Source organism: Panthera tigris, chromosome A1 (genome assembly GCF_018350195.1).
Source record: "Panthera tigris isolate Pti1 chromosome A1, P.tigris_Pti1_mat1.1, whole genome shotgun sequence".
Classification (NCBI taxonomy): domain Eukaryota; kingdom Metazoa; phylum Chordata; class Mammalia; order Carnivora; family Felidae; genus Panthera; species Panthera tigris.
Genome location: NC_056660.1, coordinates 140,007,069 through 140,027,470, shown reverse-complemented (window position 1 = coordinate 140,027,470; position 20,402 = coordinate 140,007,069). Strand labels below are relative to the sequence as shown.

At 39.9% G+C, this 20,402-nt stretch overlaps 1 protein-coding gene across 3 annotated transcripts in view; it reads right to left on the bottom strand.

Moving 5' to 3' along the window:
* Positions 1-20,402, bottom strand: part of IQGAP2 (IQ motif containing GTPase activating protein 2) — a 294,230-nt gene that overhangs the window by 104,634 nt on the left and 169,194 nt on the right. For all 3 annotated transcript variants that reach the window (XM_042988699.1, XM_042988712.1, XM_042988703.1), the window contains exons 6-11: positions 13,967-14,034; positions 13,441-13,554; positions 12,603-12,781; positions 10,412-10,499; positions 6,191-6,354; positions 2,866-3,026 (exon numbers count right to left, since the gene is read on the bottom strand). In XM_042988699.1, the coding sequence (XP_042844633.1) occupies positions 2,866-3,026; positions 6,191-6,354; positions 10,412-10,499; positions 12,603-12,781; positions 13,441-13,554; positions 13,967-14,034 (774 nt within the window). The remainder of the gene's footprint in view (positions 1-2,865; positions 3,027-6,190; positions 6,355-10,411; positions 10,500-12,602; positions 12,782-13,440; positions 13,555-13,966; positions 14,035-20,402) is intronic.

Genomic DNA, 20,402 nt, shown 5'->3' with positions numbered 1-20,402 from the left:
TGTTTGCTACAGGCAGACCAGTAATACTGCATTTCTAACAGACTTCTGAAGCTCCAAGAGGATTACAATCCCAATTCAGTTCGGCAAATGATTATTAACATGAAACCAACGTGGCAAGGCCTGTGGCAGGCATGCAGGGCTGTGAGCATGAACAAGGTGCAGGAGCTTTCAGCCCAGGGGTTAAGAAGACAGAAACTCAAACAGGGTATAAAAGCAGAGCACAAGAAATGTCGTAACAGACAGTCCAGGAGAGTAGAAATAACAAAGTTCCAAGGAAGAAGTGGAAGGAAACCCTTAGTGGTAGAACACCTTGCCCGAGACAGGCATCAAACCAAGCATTTAATCTTTGAAACTGTTCTGCAGATGCAGAGTGAGTGTTTTTGCTTTTTTTTTTTTTTTTTTTTTTTTGTGCTTAGATGAGGAGACAAGATTATGAAGAGTCAGACTCAAGTATGTGTGACTCCGGTGCTATGTTCCTCTAACCACAGAATGCTAGTTCTCAGGAGAGATGACATTAGCTGGGGTGGAGAGAAGTATGGAAATAATTTGTGAAAGAATAATCTATGGAAGGCAGCTCCGGGAGTGTGCCAGGACAGGGGTGACCGGCACTCCATTCCTGGTGGGGACACGACCATGCATAGAAGCAGGCAGGCCAGAAAGTCCACAGTGTATTAGGATCCAGGTTGGCTGAGGTGCAAAACACAAGGAGAGCTGGACCGAGAGCTAAGGTCAGAACAACATGTTTACAGTAAGGGGTATGTTCTTAATTCAGATGAGAACAAGGAACAAATGGAGAGCATTATAACCACAGCTACATTTAGAACAATTAATCTGGGACAACATATGCCTAGAGCCAATACCAACTAGACAGCACTTTGGTGAGAATTAGACAAATGAGTCTTTCTGGGAAACCACAGCCCAAGGGTGGAAGCCACGCTCAACAGGTTGACACTCTGTCTGATTCATCAAGGCTGCCCTGCCCCACACCCCTGTGCTATGAAGAACTTGGAAGAGCATGGGGTGAGGCCCAGATAGAGCCACGTTTCTTCATCTTGAAAACCTGTGAACTTGGGTTTCCAAGAACTGAGTTAAAAAGCTGACCAGGCAAGTAAAATGCTGAGGCTGAGAAGATCAATGAGGGCTGTCAGTACAAGAACCAAAGGGGACCTTGAAATCTCATCTTGGTACTGGTCATCCAGCTGGCCCACAAAGTGCTTAAGTCAAGCTTTAAAAAGATTATTAAAAATGAGCCAATTTTTAAAGTTTCCCATACAGAATACTTGAACTCTGAGGCTGTATCTGTAGGCCCAAGTTGAAAACCACAGGGGTAAAAGTGGTTTTCAAACGGGGTGTGAGACCATTTCCTTAACAGGTCATTTGTAAATTGGGGAGGTAGTGAGGAATTTTCGTAATCAAAGTGGATGATCTGGAGGGAGGGAGCACGCTTATTTAGAGGACAGCGGCCAGGATGCCCAATGGGTGGGACAGTCATGACAATTACCTCACCAAGACATCCCATTACAGCCCCACAGGGCTGTAAGTTTCATAAAGGAGTGACCAGCTTTGTCTTCCACTTAAGCACTGAGGGAAAGCAGCAAAGACTGGTTAGATGAGAATAAATGAGGATAGAAAAGACACAGGAAGACCAATCTGGAAGTGATGACAGAAGTAAAGGTGAAAAATCAAATGAGGTACTGGCTGGGAAATGGGGACATTTGACAGAGCTAACACCCCCAGACTGGCTGTTGTCAGGGAAGGAGATGAGCAGGCTGTTCATAGCACAAGGCAGCACAGGGCTGAGGAAAATGAGTTGAACTTGAGGTTTCTAAGCTTGGGGAAGAGAATGGTGCCATCAGAAATAGTGGAGGTGGAAATAAATTACCTTGGTAACAGACTCAAGAGTTATATTAACCAGGGGGCCAAATTTATGCAGAATAAGAGCATCAGTTTCTCCAAGAAGACTAAAAAGCAAACTCTTCTGTCCTACCGCTTTGGGGCCATTCTCTCCACAGACAAGTGGTAAAGCATTTAAAAAAAATCTAAAGTCTTTTCAGTTTTCTTGTACAATGTACACGATCCAAGACAATTACCCAATCTACCTATTTAAGTAGTTCCAGCTGGAATCAGGACCTGAAAAGAGCTTTTGTCAAGATCTATGCAGACATCTCCCCCTAGTGGCTAACAAGAATCCAGGACAGAAAATCACTCCTTTTAACTTGGGACCTTTGTCTTACGGAATCTCTGATGGGCTCCTTATTCTGGCCCTTTAATTTTCTCTCTAGAACTGCTATAGCATTTTATACTATCAAGTGTACTATCTAGCAGCATATTTCAGAAACATGAAATGGAAGCTGCTAAACTGAGACTGTTACCCACTAACACGATCCACTGTGGTCTCAGGATTCCTTTGGCTTAACAATCAAAAAGAACAGGGTTTGAGATTCAACTGCCCAACTGTAGGTCCATAAATCCAAGTTTAGTTCTCTCATCAGTAAAAGAAGATTAGACTGGATGGTTATTAAAGTTCCTTCCAACTCTTCTACATTCAGTTGTCTTCAAAAGAAGCCCAAGGGAAGGTATGTTTTCAATAGTTCTTTTATTTTTAGCCTATCCAATAATCTTTGGTAATGACAAATCAATCAGTCAAAGCCATTATATGATCATTTTTAGACTCTTTGTCCCCCTAAAAGAAACGCTGTAAAAAAGGACGCATATTAGAAGGACTCTCAAAACAAAGTAGACTAGCTTTTAAGAACATGAGTACAGAGATAGGGTATTCTTCAGCAAAGAACACATCTTTAATATGCAAGATCTGCCAAACACACAGTTCTGCATTAAAAGGAGATTTGGAAGATGTTCCCTTACCGTTCTACATATGATTCATCCAGATTATTGAAGCCTATTGTTGGACTTCTGAGCTGATTCTGCACGGACATAAGATCATTGTTTTCCAAGGCCTGGTTTAGTAAAGCAACAGCAGACAGCATTTCCACTGCAATCAAGAGCTCCTCGTGGGCCAAGTAGTTCTGTTGAAAAATGTAAGCAATAAAAGTTTCCCAAATTACACACCTCATGTATGTGATGGGGTTTTAGAATGCATTTTTTTTTTAAAGTAAGTTCCACGTCCATCATGGAGCCCAACTTGAGGCTTGAACTCACAATCATGGGATCAAAACCTGAGCTGAGATCAAGAGTTGAATGCTTAACTGACTGAACCACCCAGGCACCTCTAGAATGCATATTTCAAAGAACAATGAAAAATTAAAGATTCTGAGAACCCAGGAGGAAGAGGGCTCACTGGCTACCTGTTTGTCACTGGCTTTAAAGAACAGGTGAAGACTTCCGGGTTGTCGTTAGCTGATTGTTTTGGGGACAGAGTTAATGGCAACCAATGGTTATGATTCCACAAACAGGTGCATTCCCATAATTGATTCCGGCCAGTTATATTAGCTGCTTACAGGCTCAGACTTAGCAAATAATTAAGTGAAGGATTAGACAATGCTGTCACTGTCTCAGGGTGTGAGGTTAAGATTTTAGGGAGTGATTTTCAGTTTAAATTAAGAGTAAGGAAAAGAGGGGAGAATTTCACCTATAAGCCCAGAAAGATAAACTACAATTGTTAAGGCAAGAGTATCAATTCTAGTTCCAAAATAGTCTGAGTCACTTTTTAATAACTGGGTAGAAAATTTAAAATATACTCTGAGTCCTGAATATTTGAAGAAATGTGAAGTATATTTTTTGGTAAATTTAAGTAGGATTTATAATTCTGGATTTGGCTTATTTAAAAAAAAATACAGCTCATGGTAGGTATTCTTGTGATGTGCAGAGCATAAAGTATAAACTTTTCAAGTCACTATCTTGCACGCTTGAAATTAATATAGCATTGTGTATCAACTATACTCAAATGAGGGACACCTAAGTGGCTTAGTTGGGTGAGCATCTGACTCTTGATTTCGGTTCAGGTCATTATCTCTTGGTTCATGAGATCAAGCCCTGTACTGGGCTCTGCTCTGTCAGTGTGGAGCCTGCTTGGGATTCTCTTTCTCCTTCTCTCTCTCTGCCCCTCCCTTGCTTATGCTCTCTCTCTCTCAAAATAAATAAATAAACCTAAAAAAAACTATACTCAAATAAATAAAAAAAAACAACTCATCTTACACTTTAGAACACCTTCCCCCTTAAATGTTCTCTTCCTTTTAACCATTTTATACTAACTTGGTCCAACTTCAAAAGGGTTACTTCTTCCATCATAGTAAAGGAACATAGAGGGAGCATCAAATGAATAGAAAGAAGCTGACAACTATATTTACATTTAGGATATTTTCTGTATTTAATGTATACAATGTAATATTTATATAAAATGCATTATAGCTTTCTGGATCTCCACAGGTATCTCACAGCAATGGATTTTAGAGTAACAAAAGCAAACAGCAAGATGGAGGTTATTATAGGGAGCATGTAAGCAAATTTTATCCAAATTTCTTACATGAACTACATATTTAACATGTAAGGAAGGTATAAAATTATAAACAGAAGAGCAGAATGAAATCACTTGAGATCCACCTCCTCTACCCTTTCCAGTGAAGTGCCCACAAGTATCTAATGTGGTATTACAGCAGCAAGGATAAGAAAAAGAAGAAACGGGGCTGGACAACCACAGGCTGACTGATGACCAGTTAGGAATGAATCACTAGGCCTGAGCGTAAGTAGCCTTGGGCTTCAAAGCTTCTGGAATGGGAGAACTATTAATGAAAGAACCTAAGTGCAACTTAAGAAGATAAGCTCTTTTTCTTTTATTATAAACTAACATCTTTCTTTTCAGAAAATGAGAAGTCTTGATAATCAAGAGTAAGAAAAAAAATCCTCCCACCCAAGCCCTTTAAGGTATATCCTTTTATTTTTAATTCCTGCAAACATTTATAGAAGTTTTTTTTTTTTTTTTTTTTTTTTAGCAGAACTTGCTTTTATTCCTATTACCAAAAACCCTCTAGACAATGCTGTATGTTTTGATCTCATTTTTTCTGCTTGATTTAGTGTGTGCAATCTGTTGCGAAGCACATGGTTTGTTCCTTGCTTCTCAGTATTATACACCATGCTGTGAATACTTTTTGATTCGTATTCTTTAGGCTCTTTTCCTAGCAATGTAATTGACAGGATAATGGCTAATAAACTTGCATACACATTGCTGAGCTCATTCTCCAGAAAGGGTGCACCATTCCTGCTTCCACCGGCTGTGAAGACGCCTGCTGTGCCAAATTTATGCCTACGCTACATTAGATCTCTCAACACTCTACCAATCTGATTTCCCAAAATAACTATTTTAATTCACATTTACTTCCGATTGAGGTTGGACATTTTTTGTGTGTCAGCGTATATTCCTTGCTTTGTGAATTAGCTGTTCATGCTCTCGGCCTCTCCTCCTCACTTTTTTCTGGTGCAACAGTGCCATTTCGGATTTTTAAGATCCAGTGTTCTTTTACGTTTCCTTCGAGCCTTCATTTTTTAAGTTACTTTTTACATTTAACTTTTTATACTGGAAATTTATTCTGATATGTAGAGTGAGGTCATGTTTTCTTTCCCAAATGGTTAAACACTTGGAAGGATTTCATTCTTTTCCCCACCTTTTTGAAATACTAGTGTTCTCATATACTTAATTCTTGGCTCTGCTTCCAGTAATTTTTATTCTGTTCCGTTGTCTGGGTTAATCCTATATAAACACATGGTTTTAATACTGTAACCATATGTATTACTGTTTAATATCATCAGCATATTAAGCAGCACGAAATTTACAAAAAATTAAAGCCATGGTGCTAATGTTCTTGGTTGCAGATTTCTAGAACTGCGGATTCACAGCTAATTATTCTATTTCAAAAACATGACATATTTGAAAAAAATTTCAGTATAGTGAAAAAGTTATCCAACGTGTTTCAAAAACCAGAGAACAAGAATGACTTCTTTTCAAGGTGTGTTTGTGTTGAGCCCTGCTTGAATTTCCTAACTATTCAGATTCTTTACAGAGATAAAAAGCAGGATTTAAAGAGGAACTCAGCCATGGAATTGGTCCAGGGAGGGAGTGGGAATGGGGGTTGATACAAGTTAAAGACTCTATGCCCATTCACCTTTCCTAAACTGCCTTCCTCACAGCTCTAACTTAGAATTAACATCTTTGTAACTGGAGTGCCCTCGGACTTACCATGGCGTTCTGTTTCTGGAGGTTGAAAAGTTCGTTCTGATACATCCCAGCAGCAAAAGGATAAACTTCAGGCAGCTGGGCCTCCGGTCTCTTCAGGGCAAGCAGCGTGTTCTCGGGGTCGCCTTCCCGAATGACAGCATTGATGTGGCTCACTGCAGCCAGCCCTGAGCAGGGGGGTGGGGGGTGGGTGTCACATTCCATCAGAATGCCCGCTTTTTCCACAGCTTTCTCTGCTGACCTAGCCAGCCCATCTTTCCAAGGGTTACAACCTAAGCAGTCCCTTTCCATGAACTCTGAAAAGCTGCAGACGGAGGCCAGGCAGAGCCGTGGAAATGGTAGCTCAGTACCTAGAAGTCAGTCCAGTCCATGGAGATGGTCCCTAAAAGGACTTCAGCAAAGAAAGAGCTGGGGCTCTGAGGTCACTCCTGTCTAGCATGACTTCCCTACAAAATCTTACCCTTCAGGATCAGCTCTGGTCTCACTTCCATTAGGGCTTCAGGTTGTTTCAGTTCCTCAAGAGGTCACCACTTGGGGATCCCCACAGTATTTAGAGATGGGCCATACGGATCCCACGGGCCTTGTTCTTGAACGCTCCTTGTGTATTAGTACTGCCTTTGCAAGGAGACCGAAGCTACGTGAACATCAGAAGCCAGCCTCGCCCTGCTGCTGTACCCCCCCTCTGATGCAGCACCACAGGCAACCCGGCCAGCACCTGAAGAGAGTGCTGAGAGTGTTGGTATTCATTCTCAGAACACTCTCCCCTCCACTCTTGGGTTTTGCCAAGTGTGACTTTAAGAAAAAAACATTTCAGGTGTGCGTGTGTGTGTGTGTGTGTGTGTGTGTGTGTGTGTGTGTGTGTGTTTAATATTACAACCTGGGGCGCGTGGGTGGCTGAGTTGGTTAAGTATCTCTCGGTTTCGGATCAGGTCATGATCTCTCGGTTTTGTGAGTTTGAGCTCCACTTTGGGCTTTGGGCTGATGGTGTGGAGCCTGAGTGGGACTCTCTCTGTCTCTCTGCCCTTCCCCCACTGGTGCTTTTTCTCTGTCTTTCCACCCCCCCCCCCACTCCCCCACCACCACCTACACTGTCTCTCTCTCTCAAATGAACTTCAAAAAATTTTAAAAATAAAATATTACAACCAAAATTGGTACGATTAAATAACTGTGCCAGTATCCCCTAACCTTAAAAAACAAAACAAAACCAAAAACACTGATCACAGAAATGCCCTGGTTTACATTATCTGACCCTACCACAAGCTCTGTGAGATCTCTGTTGTAATGTTCAGCTTCTAAGGACCTGAATTTAGTGACCAGACTGAGGGTGCCTGAAACAGTAGATTCATCACAGTTTTCAGAAAAAAGAAACAGAATTGCTGACCAACTGGAAGAATGAGTGACTGACCCTGCCACCAGGCAGCAACAAACTGGACAGAACCAGCAGCATTTTGTCCTGTAAATTAAGTTTCAGGGTAAGAGAGAGCACACAGACTCATAGATTTCTAGAGCTTTTCATGGGTAGTCTGTCTCCCTAATGCGTGACTAGATTAAAGCTAAGATTACTCTAACCCTTTGAACAGATGACAATTTGCCTTCTGCAACTCATTCACAAGGAGTTACCCTCCATAACCTTTCTCCTGACACACATCGTTCAACAGCAGGAAATACTTACAGCCAACGTGATTTTCTTTGTTACACCCCTCCAAAACTTACACTTATTCTAAAGGACTTTAAGAACCCCAACATGTTTCTCCATTCTAAGAATGGCTATGTCCAACAAAAAAAAATCCCAGAAAGAAAGGTCAGTGGACATCTGTGGCATCTGCTGTCGTGTGAAAGTCACCAAGAGCCTCCCAGCTGTGTCTCATTATTTTGGAGAGGATTCTACTTCCCCTTTGAAAACTCCATTATGTGAATGTGCACCACTGGATGGTAAAATAGCAGAAAATCATAGCCTTATGACACTCTTTAGGAACCATTTCTCCTAAAAGTAAACAAATAAAGTGAGCTTACCCACTCATTTATACTCTGCATTTAACAGTATTTCCCGCCTTGATATTAACAGAATATGTGTTGTAACTAATGGAACGCATATGCCAAACCAAAAAGTTACATGATGGCAGTTCAAACAAAGCTGATGCCTCTGACAATAGATCTGATGACATTACCATCGAAGCTGTCACTTACGTCACTTCTCTGGCTGTAATGAACACAGACACCTTAACATTTTAAGATAATAACCTACATGGTTGAGAAAAGGCTTATCAAGTAGCTATACTTATTTTAAAGCATACGGTTGTCTTATTGTCATGTCCCTGACTAAAATATGTTCTAGTCGGTTTTTCAAGACTGTTGTTAGTTCTATTCGATTATAAATTTTCAGATGGGGAGAGAGAAAACAACTTCAGAATCATCATGTTCTATGCATTGGAAGCCGGCGAACATTGCAATGCCCTTCATAATTTGAGCTGGTTATGCATCAGTGCAAATCATCTCATGCTTTCTATTTGAAAATGGGAAAGAAAGCATAGCCACTGTGGCATGAAATTTGTGGTCAGGAAAGTATGCCATTAAGTATGAAAACATTTATATAAGGTATTCTATTTAAAAAAAAAGAAACAAAAAAAAAAAAGAGAAGAAAAAGAAAAAGAAACCTGTTTTCAAAATAAAGGATGGCAAAAGGCTATGGAATCATTTCCTCCCGAAGTTTACAGACCTCAGCTGCCTTGCTGGCAATGTAATTTCTTCCTGTAACTCATTTCTGTCAAGCATAATGAAATTCTCAGTTTTCAAATAGAGCAGAAAGAGAAACTTAAAACTGTTTCGTGTACCATCACCAATATGTTCGAAATTAAATAAGAATAAAAGAAGAACATACATTCCCTAGTGTTAAGGTGATCCCTTAAAAATAAAGTTACCCTGGAGCTGTCAGCAATTTTGTATGTGAGGGAAATTCTCAAACCCACTCAGTTGTTAACTGCTAGATATTTACATCAATTTTCTCTGGGCCTCCTTGATTACTGTTTGAACCCTTTGAATATGTCTCTACCAGCCACTTGGGGCAAACTTCTAGGGAAAACCTATGGTGTCTTTGCAACTGTTAAGTACAATAAAGAGCACTCAAAGGTCATCTAGGAGGTTAAATCAGGGACAAGGCTTAGGACTGTTGTAATTAGTGGACACTCCCAAGTTTAAATTGGGCAGATGGTTCACAAACTTTATCAAATGGGCTCAATGGTCTTCCATGTATTAGTTTTTTGTGTATATATGGGCTTTTTCGAAAGCCACAGGGAAAATAAATGTCAAGTAGAATTCCTTACTGCCTCAAGTAAAACCAATTTTTAAAAAATTTCTATTTATTTTTGAGAGAGAGAGAGAGGGAAGGAAGGAGGAAGCAGGGGAGGGGCAGAGAGAGAGGGAAACAGAATCTGAAGCAGGCTCTAGGCTCTGAGCTGTCAGCACAGAGCCTGATGCAGGGCTTGAACCCACACACTGTGAGATCATAACTGGAGCTGAAGTCGGACACTTAACCAACTGAGCCACCCAGGTGCCCCATAAAACCAATTTTTATTAGAGATGGGAAAAAGGCTAGTAAAGAGATTAATCTCTCCGAACTTACATGTGATAATTTTAATTACCCTAGTTTTCTGTTCTTTACTGTCATACAACTGAACTGGATATGAAGAGAAATTACACTGTGAGACTCCCCAACAGTTCGGGGACATGGGATTCAAACCCACCACCGTGCAATTTCACTGGCCCATTCAGTCTCATTCACTTGCCATAAAGGTGCACACACTGTAAGAAAATAATTCTTACCAAGTGCAAACCAATGACTGGACAGTAAAAAAAAAAGAGCACAGGTGTCAACGATATTTTTTACATTCCAGTCAAACACTGTCACATAATCATGGGCAAGAAATGAAAATCCTTAAGTCATAATCTTTTACTAAACAGCCTTCAATATGAGCCCAACTAAGGGATAGGTTCGAAATGAGATGGTAGAACTAAACTAGCTTCAAGGTATTCTAAGATACTCTGCATGCACTGCGGGGGCAAGATCACCCCCAAAATTCCATGGGATGCTGCCAGATGATGCACCATAATTAAGAGCAACATTGACAGTGGATTTTTCATCACATAAGGCAGTTTTACAAGGACACAAATGGTTTTGGTGCAATTCTGACAAGGAAACTTTGTATCTCCGTTTCCTTCATTACTTACTGTTGACTTTATTGATGTTGCCTTGGATTTCTGCTTGTGTCAGCAGCTCTTCATAGGCGTCTCTTTCTTCTTCGGAAATACAGTTATTCTACAAGACAAAGTCTTTACTGATTCCTGAGGTTAAATACAAGGTTTCCAATCTCGATATTCAAAAGCCAAATGCCAAGAGTGAGAAAAATGGTTTACTTAGATTTGTTTGAATTCAGAATAAGCACCAAAGAGTGCTTGCTCTGTGTAAGACACTGGGGTTACATACACCTGGCAAGGATGATGAAGACAAACAACAGCCCTAGTGACTCTCTGAAAGTGTCTAACTGTCTCTTGTGGGAAACATTAGGTTGGACCACTTGATATTGCCACTTTGTGTAGACTGAAGCCAGTGGAATATTGGCAATTTCATTGCATTCAGTCTAATAAAATCGACACCATAAATAACGAATATACGTAGAACAGACTCTGTAGAATTACACACTCAGTTGGAAAGAACACTCGAACAAGGTGACAACCGAAGAGGTCCTGGAAGAACAGGGCAGAGAGGGGAACAGGGTGTAGACTACAGGATTTGGTGAAAAAGGCAAGACAATTTGGCAAGGTGGGCTACAGCACACAGCCAGAAAGATGGGGAGGTTGGTTGGGTATCCTGGAAGTTTTTTTTTTTTAATGTTTATTTACTCATTTTGAGAGAGAGAGAGATAGTGTGCAAGGGAGAAGAGCAGAGAGAGAGAGAGAATGAGAGAGAATGAGAGAGAGAGAGAGGGGGAGGGAGGGAGGGAGGATCTGAAGCGGGCTCTGTGCTAACAGCAGCGAGCTCCGTGCAGGGCTTGAATCCTTGAAATGTGAGATCATCGGACGCTTAACTGACTGAGCTACGCAAGTGCCCCCTCCGTAGGCTTTTTAAAGCCAAGTGAAGGGCCTGTACTTAACTCAGTAGGCAGCAGGGAATGCAGGGAGGTTTCCAGGGGCTGATATCAGATCTATAGTTGAAGATTACTTTTGCAACCTGTAGCTCCGAGAGCGGTTGGTTCGGAGAATGGTAGGAAGCAGGGCCACCCTTGAGGAAGGTGCTGGAAGAACCCTGAGGCATGGTAAGGGGGGAGGGCAAGGCTGAGACCAGAATGGTAAGACTAGAAAGTGGGAGACAGATGTAAGCCTGGCAAGAAGAGGCAACAGAATGCAGTGATGGATATGGGGGGCACAGAAGGAGTTCTAAAACATGGGGGAAGTCTTTCCAAAGTGAAGTCAGTTAGGGGCCCATGTGTGAGAAGGGCAGGGTAGAGATAAGCACTCTTCACTCTTCCTATGTAGTGAGGGGCAAGGCCCATGGGACAGAGATGAAGTCACCTGGAGGAGCATTAGAGGGCCTGGTAGCAAGCTCCTATCACTTCAGTGAGTGGATGAGCTTAGGAAGAACAGAGACAGATGGGATTCAATGTCAGACCTTAAAGAATTCCCATACACAGAGGCAGGAGGAAGAAGAAGAGACACTAAGAGATACAGAGGAGAACCATGGCAATAAAGCAGCAAGAAGCCATGTGAGTCAACAACCTCAAGGCAGGTGGTCGGGGGTGGGGGGGAGGGCACGAGTGTGCCAGATAGCGCCAGAAGCCACCAGGTGAGAAAAGTTTGGGAATGGAGCCGAAGCTGATGTGGCAAGAGCTTGAGGAGGAGAGAGGTGGCCAGGAAATGGAAGCTCTACGTGTACACAAAGTCCACAGTCATGTAAGACATGTTGGGTCAAGTCAGGATCAGGCTGCCTTGCAGAGGACGCAAGGCAAAATATGAGGGTGAACTAATGGGAGAAAACGAGGAGAGTGAATTTAAAAACAGCATCTCTCAACTTCACCGCAATGAATCATTACTCTCTACTAATGAATCTAAAGGTATCCTGGCTAATACAAGGTCTGCAGGTGATGCCTCACGAGGGAAGATGTTTAGCTACTGTATCTACACTTCCCAGGAAAGTAGTAAAAATTTACGACATGACCTTTAATCCTTGTAACTGGAAGAATCATCATAAAAGGAAACCTCATTTTTTTTTTACATAGTGCATAGTCTTCTCTTACCCTTACATTTCACCCAAACCAACGGCCTATGGCGACAGAGACCACAGCCAGTTGATTTAAAAATGTCACTTTTAACAATAAGGCTTTTTTATGCTCATAGCCATAGTACTAGGAATCTTATTAAATACCTTCAGTCTTGCATTTTCCTCTTTTCTCTTTTTGGCTTCCCAGAGTTCCTTCTGATACTCCTGTGCAAGGTTGTCATCTATTAAAGTTAAAACTGCATTTGGGTTTCTTAGCGTTATGATGGTTTGCTCTGCTATTCCTTTTTCAATAGCTTCATTAATGGCTATAACTGCAGCATGCACTGAAAAGAGAAAAAAAGATTTTTATCAGGAAAGACAACATGGACAGCTGTAATGACACCACATAATGTAAGCAGTTTGCTTTGTTTTAATTTACTTTTCTTTTACTTTCTTCTCTGGCTTCCAGTAACAAGGGCAAAAGAAGAGACCCTAGACACTTCCCAGAGAGCCCCTCCGACGACCTCTCCACCTGCCCATCTATCTTGGGTCCTGTCTCCTAAGCATCTACCGTGTAATCTGTATTAATTTACTCAACCTGCACTGAAAGCCTCAAATGAACCAAACACTATGTCAACCACTAGGGGTTTGAAGGGTCACATGGACACTTTAAAAGTATCAGGTTGTTTCCAAATGGTATCTGTAATTTAACTTGCAACGCTAAAAGACAACTGTAGCAATGTACTCTACCAAAGAAAGCAAAGGGCCAGGACAGGACATAGAAAACAAAGAAATATTTTGGAGAATAAAGATATTTCTAAAACGTTTTAATTCAAACTGCACAAGTAGATGTTTAAAGACTACATCTACAATACATATAATGAAAACTTCAAAAGGGGGCTGAAGGTATTTTCTAAACATTCTATTTCTTGTAACCAAAATCAACGAATAAAGTATAGGTGAATCCCAGGTCAACAGCAAGTTCTGATTTCAGGAGACTCACAAGCAGCTTCATCCACTGACAGTTCATTAGCCAGAATACCACCTATTTTGCTGAAAGATGGCATCTGTATTCCATATTTGTCCAGTTCCTTTCTCATATTACTAATTTCCTCCTCTGAAAAAAAACAACAAACAATATCAAGATGGAGGTAGGAATGAGTATATTCATGTCAAGAAATGTCTTCATCCCCCAGGTCTCTCTCCCCAAAATTCAAGGCTTATTTTTCTAAATAAAGAAAATCAAAACCACGACGCCATTATTTAAAAACAAAAAGAAAGGAAAAAAAATGTCTTTATCAAGAAGGTGGGACATTTCCGAACAAGAACCTTAGGAAGGAAGGAGTCAACCTCAGTTTCTCGTTTCACAAATGTGGGGAAAAGGAAAACTGGTCAAAGACAAACAAGATAATAACGTTTTCTCCTCTGATCAGTACAGAAGAAAAAGGGATTCGATGATGTCAAAAGGAAAAAAAATATAGATTCATTTTCTTAGTAAACAACCACGTAAAAATTGTAAAGAAGAGTACCTGTGAAGTCGACTTTGCCCAACAAATCCTGTATTTGGGGGGCTATCCCTAGTTTGAACAGGTATAAACTGGAAGACAGAACGTAAAATTATGAGAAACTTCATCATATAAATCTTAGAGTTACAAATTACTTCAATCTTTAAAAAAATTTTTTTAATGTTTATTTTTGAGAGAGAAAGAGAAACAGCATGAGCAGGGAGGGGCAGAGAGAGAGAGGGAGACAGAGAATCCGAAGCAGGCTCCAGGGTCCCAGCTGTCAGCACAGAGACTGATGTGAGGCTCGAACTCATGAACCAGGAGATCATGACCTGAGCTGAAGGATGCTTAACCAACTGAGCCCCCCAGGCACCCCCAAAATTACTTCAATCTTTAGGGCTTCTTTAGTTGAGAAAGACCTAAGAGATGATCTCATCTAATTCATTCATTTTATAGATGGACCAACTGAGGTAACATAGTCCTTGGTCGACGGGGACTATAACCGTAGTCTAAGTCCCAAAGTCCCATGGCATTTCTGTAGGATCAACTAACTCTCTACCATCCATTTGTAGGGACAATAAGAAACATGACTGATATAAAATCGTAGGTAATAAACCCAAACATTTCCTTGGATATTCCTTGTAGGATTCTTATTTTTTTGAAAGTACAGCTCAAATTTTAATTTCCTTTTCAATATTCCTTTAAGTAACATTTGAGGAAATAATTTGTTTTACATTTTCTGAAACAAATACAGTAGCAAGACTATTAGCAGCTGGGGAGATATTAATGACAAACCACGATATGGGCATACTACTAAGTGGAAGATGGAGAATAAACTTTCTGTGTGCATATGTATGTGTGTATTTCAAACCCCTTAAGTAAGGATGGCACCCACTAACCTACCCATAATTTGACAAAAGTTGCTGAGGGCTAGCATCTAAATTTTGCCAAACATGAAAATATATGGTTATGTGGCTTTTTCCAATCACTGAGGCACAGTTTCTGTTCCATATTGATTCTAACCTCCTCAGCCCCAAAGATTAATCCTATCAGTCAACTAAAAAAAAAAAAAATCTGTATTCACTTTATTATCAGTTATGATATATGATGATGATGATATATAATAATGATATATGATATATGATGATATATAATAATATGATGATAGGTTTGTAATTTATGAGATTTTTAACTAGAAGTTAGAACTTACACAATAACATAAGAGAAAATGAATTGAAAATGATTTCATTGGCTTGAAATATTTCAAGATTATCATGTCAGATGCTGATGTGAGATATACCTGAGATTATAAAATACATAAAACTTCATTAAAGAAGTTCAAGATTAAGCCTTTTTAAATGGTATTAAGACAAACTCTTAAAATGAATGAATATTCAATTTAAGGAGTATGCATTTCAATCTTCTCTGGTCATTTCTTTTTTTTCTTTCTTTTTAATGTTTATTTTTGTGAAAGAGCACACGTACGCATGCACAAGTGAGGGAGTGGCAGAGACAGGCGGGCAGAGGATCCAAAGCGGGCTCTGCACTGACAGCAGCAAGTCCGATGTGGGGCTCGAACTCACGAACCATGAGATCATGACCTAAGCCAAAGTTGGATGCTCAACTGATTGAGCTACCCAGGTATCCTCTTTGGTCATTTCTGTACAAAACGATCTTTTGAAAAAATAACACATAGTCCACATTAAAAATTAGTGATTCATGTTAAAAAAAAATTATACAGAAAAGCATCATCCAAAGTTAAACACTAAATACTTTGACATAAACACTTTTAATGCTATTTCTGGAAATATCTACCCATAAACTCACATAGTATTCATTATATGAAGGTACTGTATTTTACCTATCAAACTGCTGACCATTTAGATGCTAATTATTCACCATTACAAATAATGTTGCAGGAGGGGTGCCTGCGTGGCTCAGTCGGTTAAGCGTCTGACTTTGGCTCAGGTCATGATCTCGCGGTTCGTGGGTTTGAGGCCCGCATCGGGCTCTTTGCTGACAGCTCAGACCCTGGAGCCTGCTTCAGATTCTGTATCTCCCTCTCTCTCTGCTCCTCCCTGGCTCACACTCTCTCTCTCAAAAATAAAATAAAAACATTAAAAAACTTGGGGTGCCTGGGTGGCTCAGTCGTTTAAGCGTCTGACTTCAGCTCAGGTCATGATCATGCGGTCTGTGAGTTCGAGCCCTGTGTCGGGCTCTGTGCTGACAGCTCAGAGCCTGGAGCCTGCTTCGGATTCTGTGTCTCCTCCTCTCTCTGCCCCTCCCCTGCTCATGCTCTGTCTTTGTTTCTCAGTAATAAAATAAACGTTAAAAAATTTAAACAAACAAACAAAAACATTAAAAAACTTGGGGCGCCTGGGTGGCTCAGTCGTTTAAGCGTCTGACTTCGGCTCAGGTCATGATCTGACAGTTTGTGGGTTTGAGCTCCACTTCAGGCTCTGTGCTGAATGCTTGCTCAGAGCCTGGAGCCTGCCTCGGATTCTGTGTCTCCTCTCTGCCCCTCCTCTGCTCATACTCTGTCTCATTCTGTCTCTCAAAAATAAATAAGTGTAAATTAAAAAAATTAAAAAAACATTTAAAAACTTAAAACCCCAAATAATGCTACAGGAAACCTACCTATATACAGATACATGTTTGTGTATGTATCTTGTTACAATAAATCCCTAAAAACAAAACTGCCACCTTGAAAGACACACAATCAAAGCTTTCAAAGCTTTCAATACATATTGTCGAATTGTGTTCTAAAAAAGAGATGATACTCATTCTTTGTGAGTAAAAGTTAACAAAACACCATTCCCTCCGTGAAAGAATCTGACTTCTTTCATGGTGTTTTTTTTTTTTTTTTTAATGTAAATCCAAGTTAGTTAACATACGGTATAATAATGATTTCAGGAATAGAATTTAGGGATTCATCACTTACACAAGCACTCATCCCAACAAGTGCCCTCCTTAATGCCCATCACCCACTTAGCCCATCCCTGCACCCCAAACCCCTCTAGCAACCCTCAGTTTGTTGTCTATATTTAAGAGTCTCTTATGGTTTGTCTCCCTCTGTTTTTATCTTATTTTTCCTTTCCTTCCTCTATTTTCATGTGTTTTGTGTCTTAAATTCCTTATGAGTGAAATCATATGATATTTGTCTTTCTATGACAGACTTGTTTCACTTATTATAATACCCTCCAGTTCCACCCATGTTGTTGCAAATGGCAAGATTTTCTTTTTGATCATGGAGTAATATTCCATTATTTACATATATGTCATTACACACACACACACACACACACACACACACACACACACACCCATATCTTCTTTATCCATTCATCAGTTGATGGACATTTGGGCTCTTTTCATTATGTGGCTATTGTTGATAGTACTGCTATAAACAATGGGGAGCATGTGCCCCTTTAAATCGGCATTTTTTTGTATCTTTGGATAAATACCTAGTAGTGCAATTTCTGGGTCACAGGGTAGTTCTATTCTTAATTTTTTTGAGGAACCTGTTTGTTTTCCAGAGTGGCTGCACCAGTTTGCATTCCTACCAGCAATGCAAAAGGGTCCCCCTTTCTCTGCATCCTTGGCAACATCTATTGTTTCCTGACAGGAATCTAACTTTTAACTTTCTAGCTCTGTTCCCCTAGGAACCTGATAAGCATATTAGTAAGCATAATTGCTGAGGACAAAACACCTCATTCATAAACTGCATCTTGACTTGAAGGAATTATATTAAATTTATTTTTATTTTTTTATTTTACAGAAAGAGCATGAGTGGGGGGAGGGACAGAGGGAGAGATAGAATCCAAAGCAAGCTCCATGCTCATGAGCCCCCAACGTGGGGCTCAATGCCATGACCCTGGGACCATTGGACCTGAGCAGGAATCAAGAGTAGGATGCTCAACACACTGAGCCATCAGGTGCCCGTTACTGGAAGGAATATGTTTAGGTGTTCCTGAGTTTGGGGACTGCTAACTTGCATACTCCTTGTAGGGAACTGGGAAGCCCATTGGAAGGTGTTAAAATAGACATTGGCTCCTGGGGCTAAAGTCCTATGCCAAGAAGGCTCCTGCGCCCACCAAGGGAAGTCTCACTCCTTAGCACCTAAGCTGTTACCTAGCCTACAAAAGACAACAGCTTGCAGATGGCTCTGTGGTTAACTGTGTGGAGTGTCATGACGTCTCCCACTGAAGAGCAAAGACTTGTTGTGCCAGCAGACTGGTTTTCGGGCTTCTCTATCCTTCTGAGCAACTAGGGCCAGATGTGGCTTATAGCAGTTAAGAGAATGGACACTTAGCTGAACCTAAGAACCCACTGATGACTGGGACCTTACTCCACCACCTATCCAAGAGAATGCCATTTTCTTGCTTCGCTTATCGCCACAGAATACTATCCATGAAAATCTAGCAAATCTGAGAGCCAAAAAATGTTAAGTCTGCATTCTCTTTTGTTAGTTGTTGAGGGTAAACATTTTTCCAAACACATATGGTTCCATGGCCCTTTTTTCCCAGGAATGCCCATTAATGAAATTTTGAATTTTAAGTGGTTTTTTTTGGGAGAGTTGACCTTTCTTTGATACCCACTTTCCCTCAAAACCATATTCAAAGAACAGAACAAATGACATTTTAAACATGGTAACTAATTTTACTATTGACTTCCAATATGATATTTGTATCCACAGGTGGAAAACATATTAGACTCTGAACATTCGTCAAATTAAAATAGGAATTATGTATTCATAATTCAAAGCTAGAAAGACAGGATACATCCCTTAGTTTAAATTCAAGGTCTTTAGAGATTATCAGGGATAAAAAACTATTTACACAGCCTCTACAGACTTCATTACCGAAGGCTCACGCCAAACAAGTCATTAGAATTAAAATTAGTCGGCTGACATTTTCAAAACCATAATATTTTATGAACCACTTCTCAACTCATTATTACATGGGACAACTATTCCTGTTAGAACGAAGACCATATCATGCAGAACAAATGAAATGTCACCGTCTTCAACTGTTCCTCTGTGGTAACAGGTACTACAAAATGAAACAGAATTGGGACACCAATTTGACAATAAATTATATTTTTTAAAAAAATTTTCAAAAAAAACCACAAAAAAATAAACAGAACTAAACAGATAGGAATGGAAAAGCTTCAAAAGAATTTTAGGAAAATAAAATCAAGCCACACATTAAGAAATGATAAAAAAAATTGTATCTCTTCAGTTAGTACCTAATTTGCATTTTCCTCTTCTCTTTTTACAACTCAATTTAAAAATATACATGACCTAATTTACAAAAAACTATAAAAATAATTTAGTACGAGAAACTGAAAATGTGACAGTAAAATTTAAGTAGGAGACACACATAAAATGTCTTCTAAGAACCCATTTTATATCTGTAATTAAGTGTTTAAAGTTTTTTTTTTTAAGATTTTATTTTTAAGTAATCTCCACACCCAACGTGATGCTAGAACTCACAACTCCAAGACCAAGAGTTGCACGATTCACTGAATGAGCCAGCCAGGTGTTCCTGTTAAGTGTTGTTTTTTAAGGCATAATACTTGTATAAATACTCTGCTAAAGTTTGAATATACCTCAAAGTTAACATTCTTTTTTAATTTTCTTAAGTTTATTTATTTATTTTGAGAGAGAGAGATAGCACAAGTCGGGGAGGGGCAGAGGGAGGGAGACAGAAAATCCCAAGCAGACTCCGTGCTGTCAGCTTGGAGTCTGATGTGGAGCTCGAACTCACGAAACGGTGAGATCATGACCTGAGCCAAAACCAAGAGTCAGACACTTAACCAACGGAGCCACCCAGGAGCCCCAAAGTTAACATTCTTAATCAAAAACTAAGCTAATGAATATCTATTATCCTTGATATATTGGCACTTCTATTTCCCCACATATGCAATGTTGGGCTCATCTAGAATTTTATTTTATTATTATTTTAAAAATATAATTTATTGTCAAGTGAGCTAACATGGAGCATATACAGTGTGCTCTCAGTTTCAGGGGTAGATTCCCATGATTCATCGCTTACGTACAACACCCAGTGCTCATCCCAACAAGTGGATCATCTAAAATTTTAGATCCATCCTTTCATTTTCATGTTACATAGCAAAAATTTAGGCAACTATATATTTTATTAGTTTTTCTAATTTCGTCTGTATCCAATTTTCCTCTTTCTTAATTTTACCTTTGTTTTTGTTCTACTTAAGCATAAGTGTTCAGTAAGTATATGTTAAGTAGGTAAGGTGAATAAATTATAAATAGCACATGGTTTACTATTTTCATTTTCTCCTTGGGTGTCGCTTCTTCTTCTTCAATCTAATGCCACTTTCGGAGTGTTGGTTTCCCTCAAAGGTCTGGCATTTCGTGATTTGGGGCTCATCTAGGGGGTTGAGACTCACTTTCTGCCATTGTTGACCACAGGATCCCCTGACA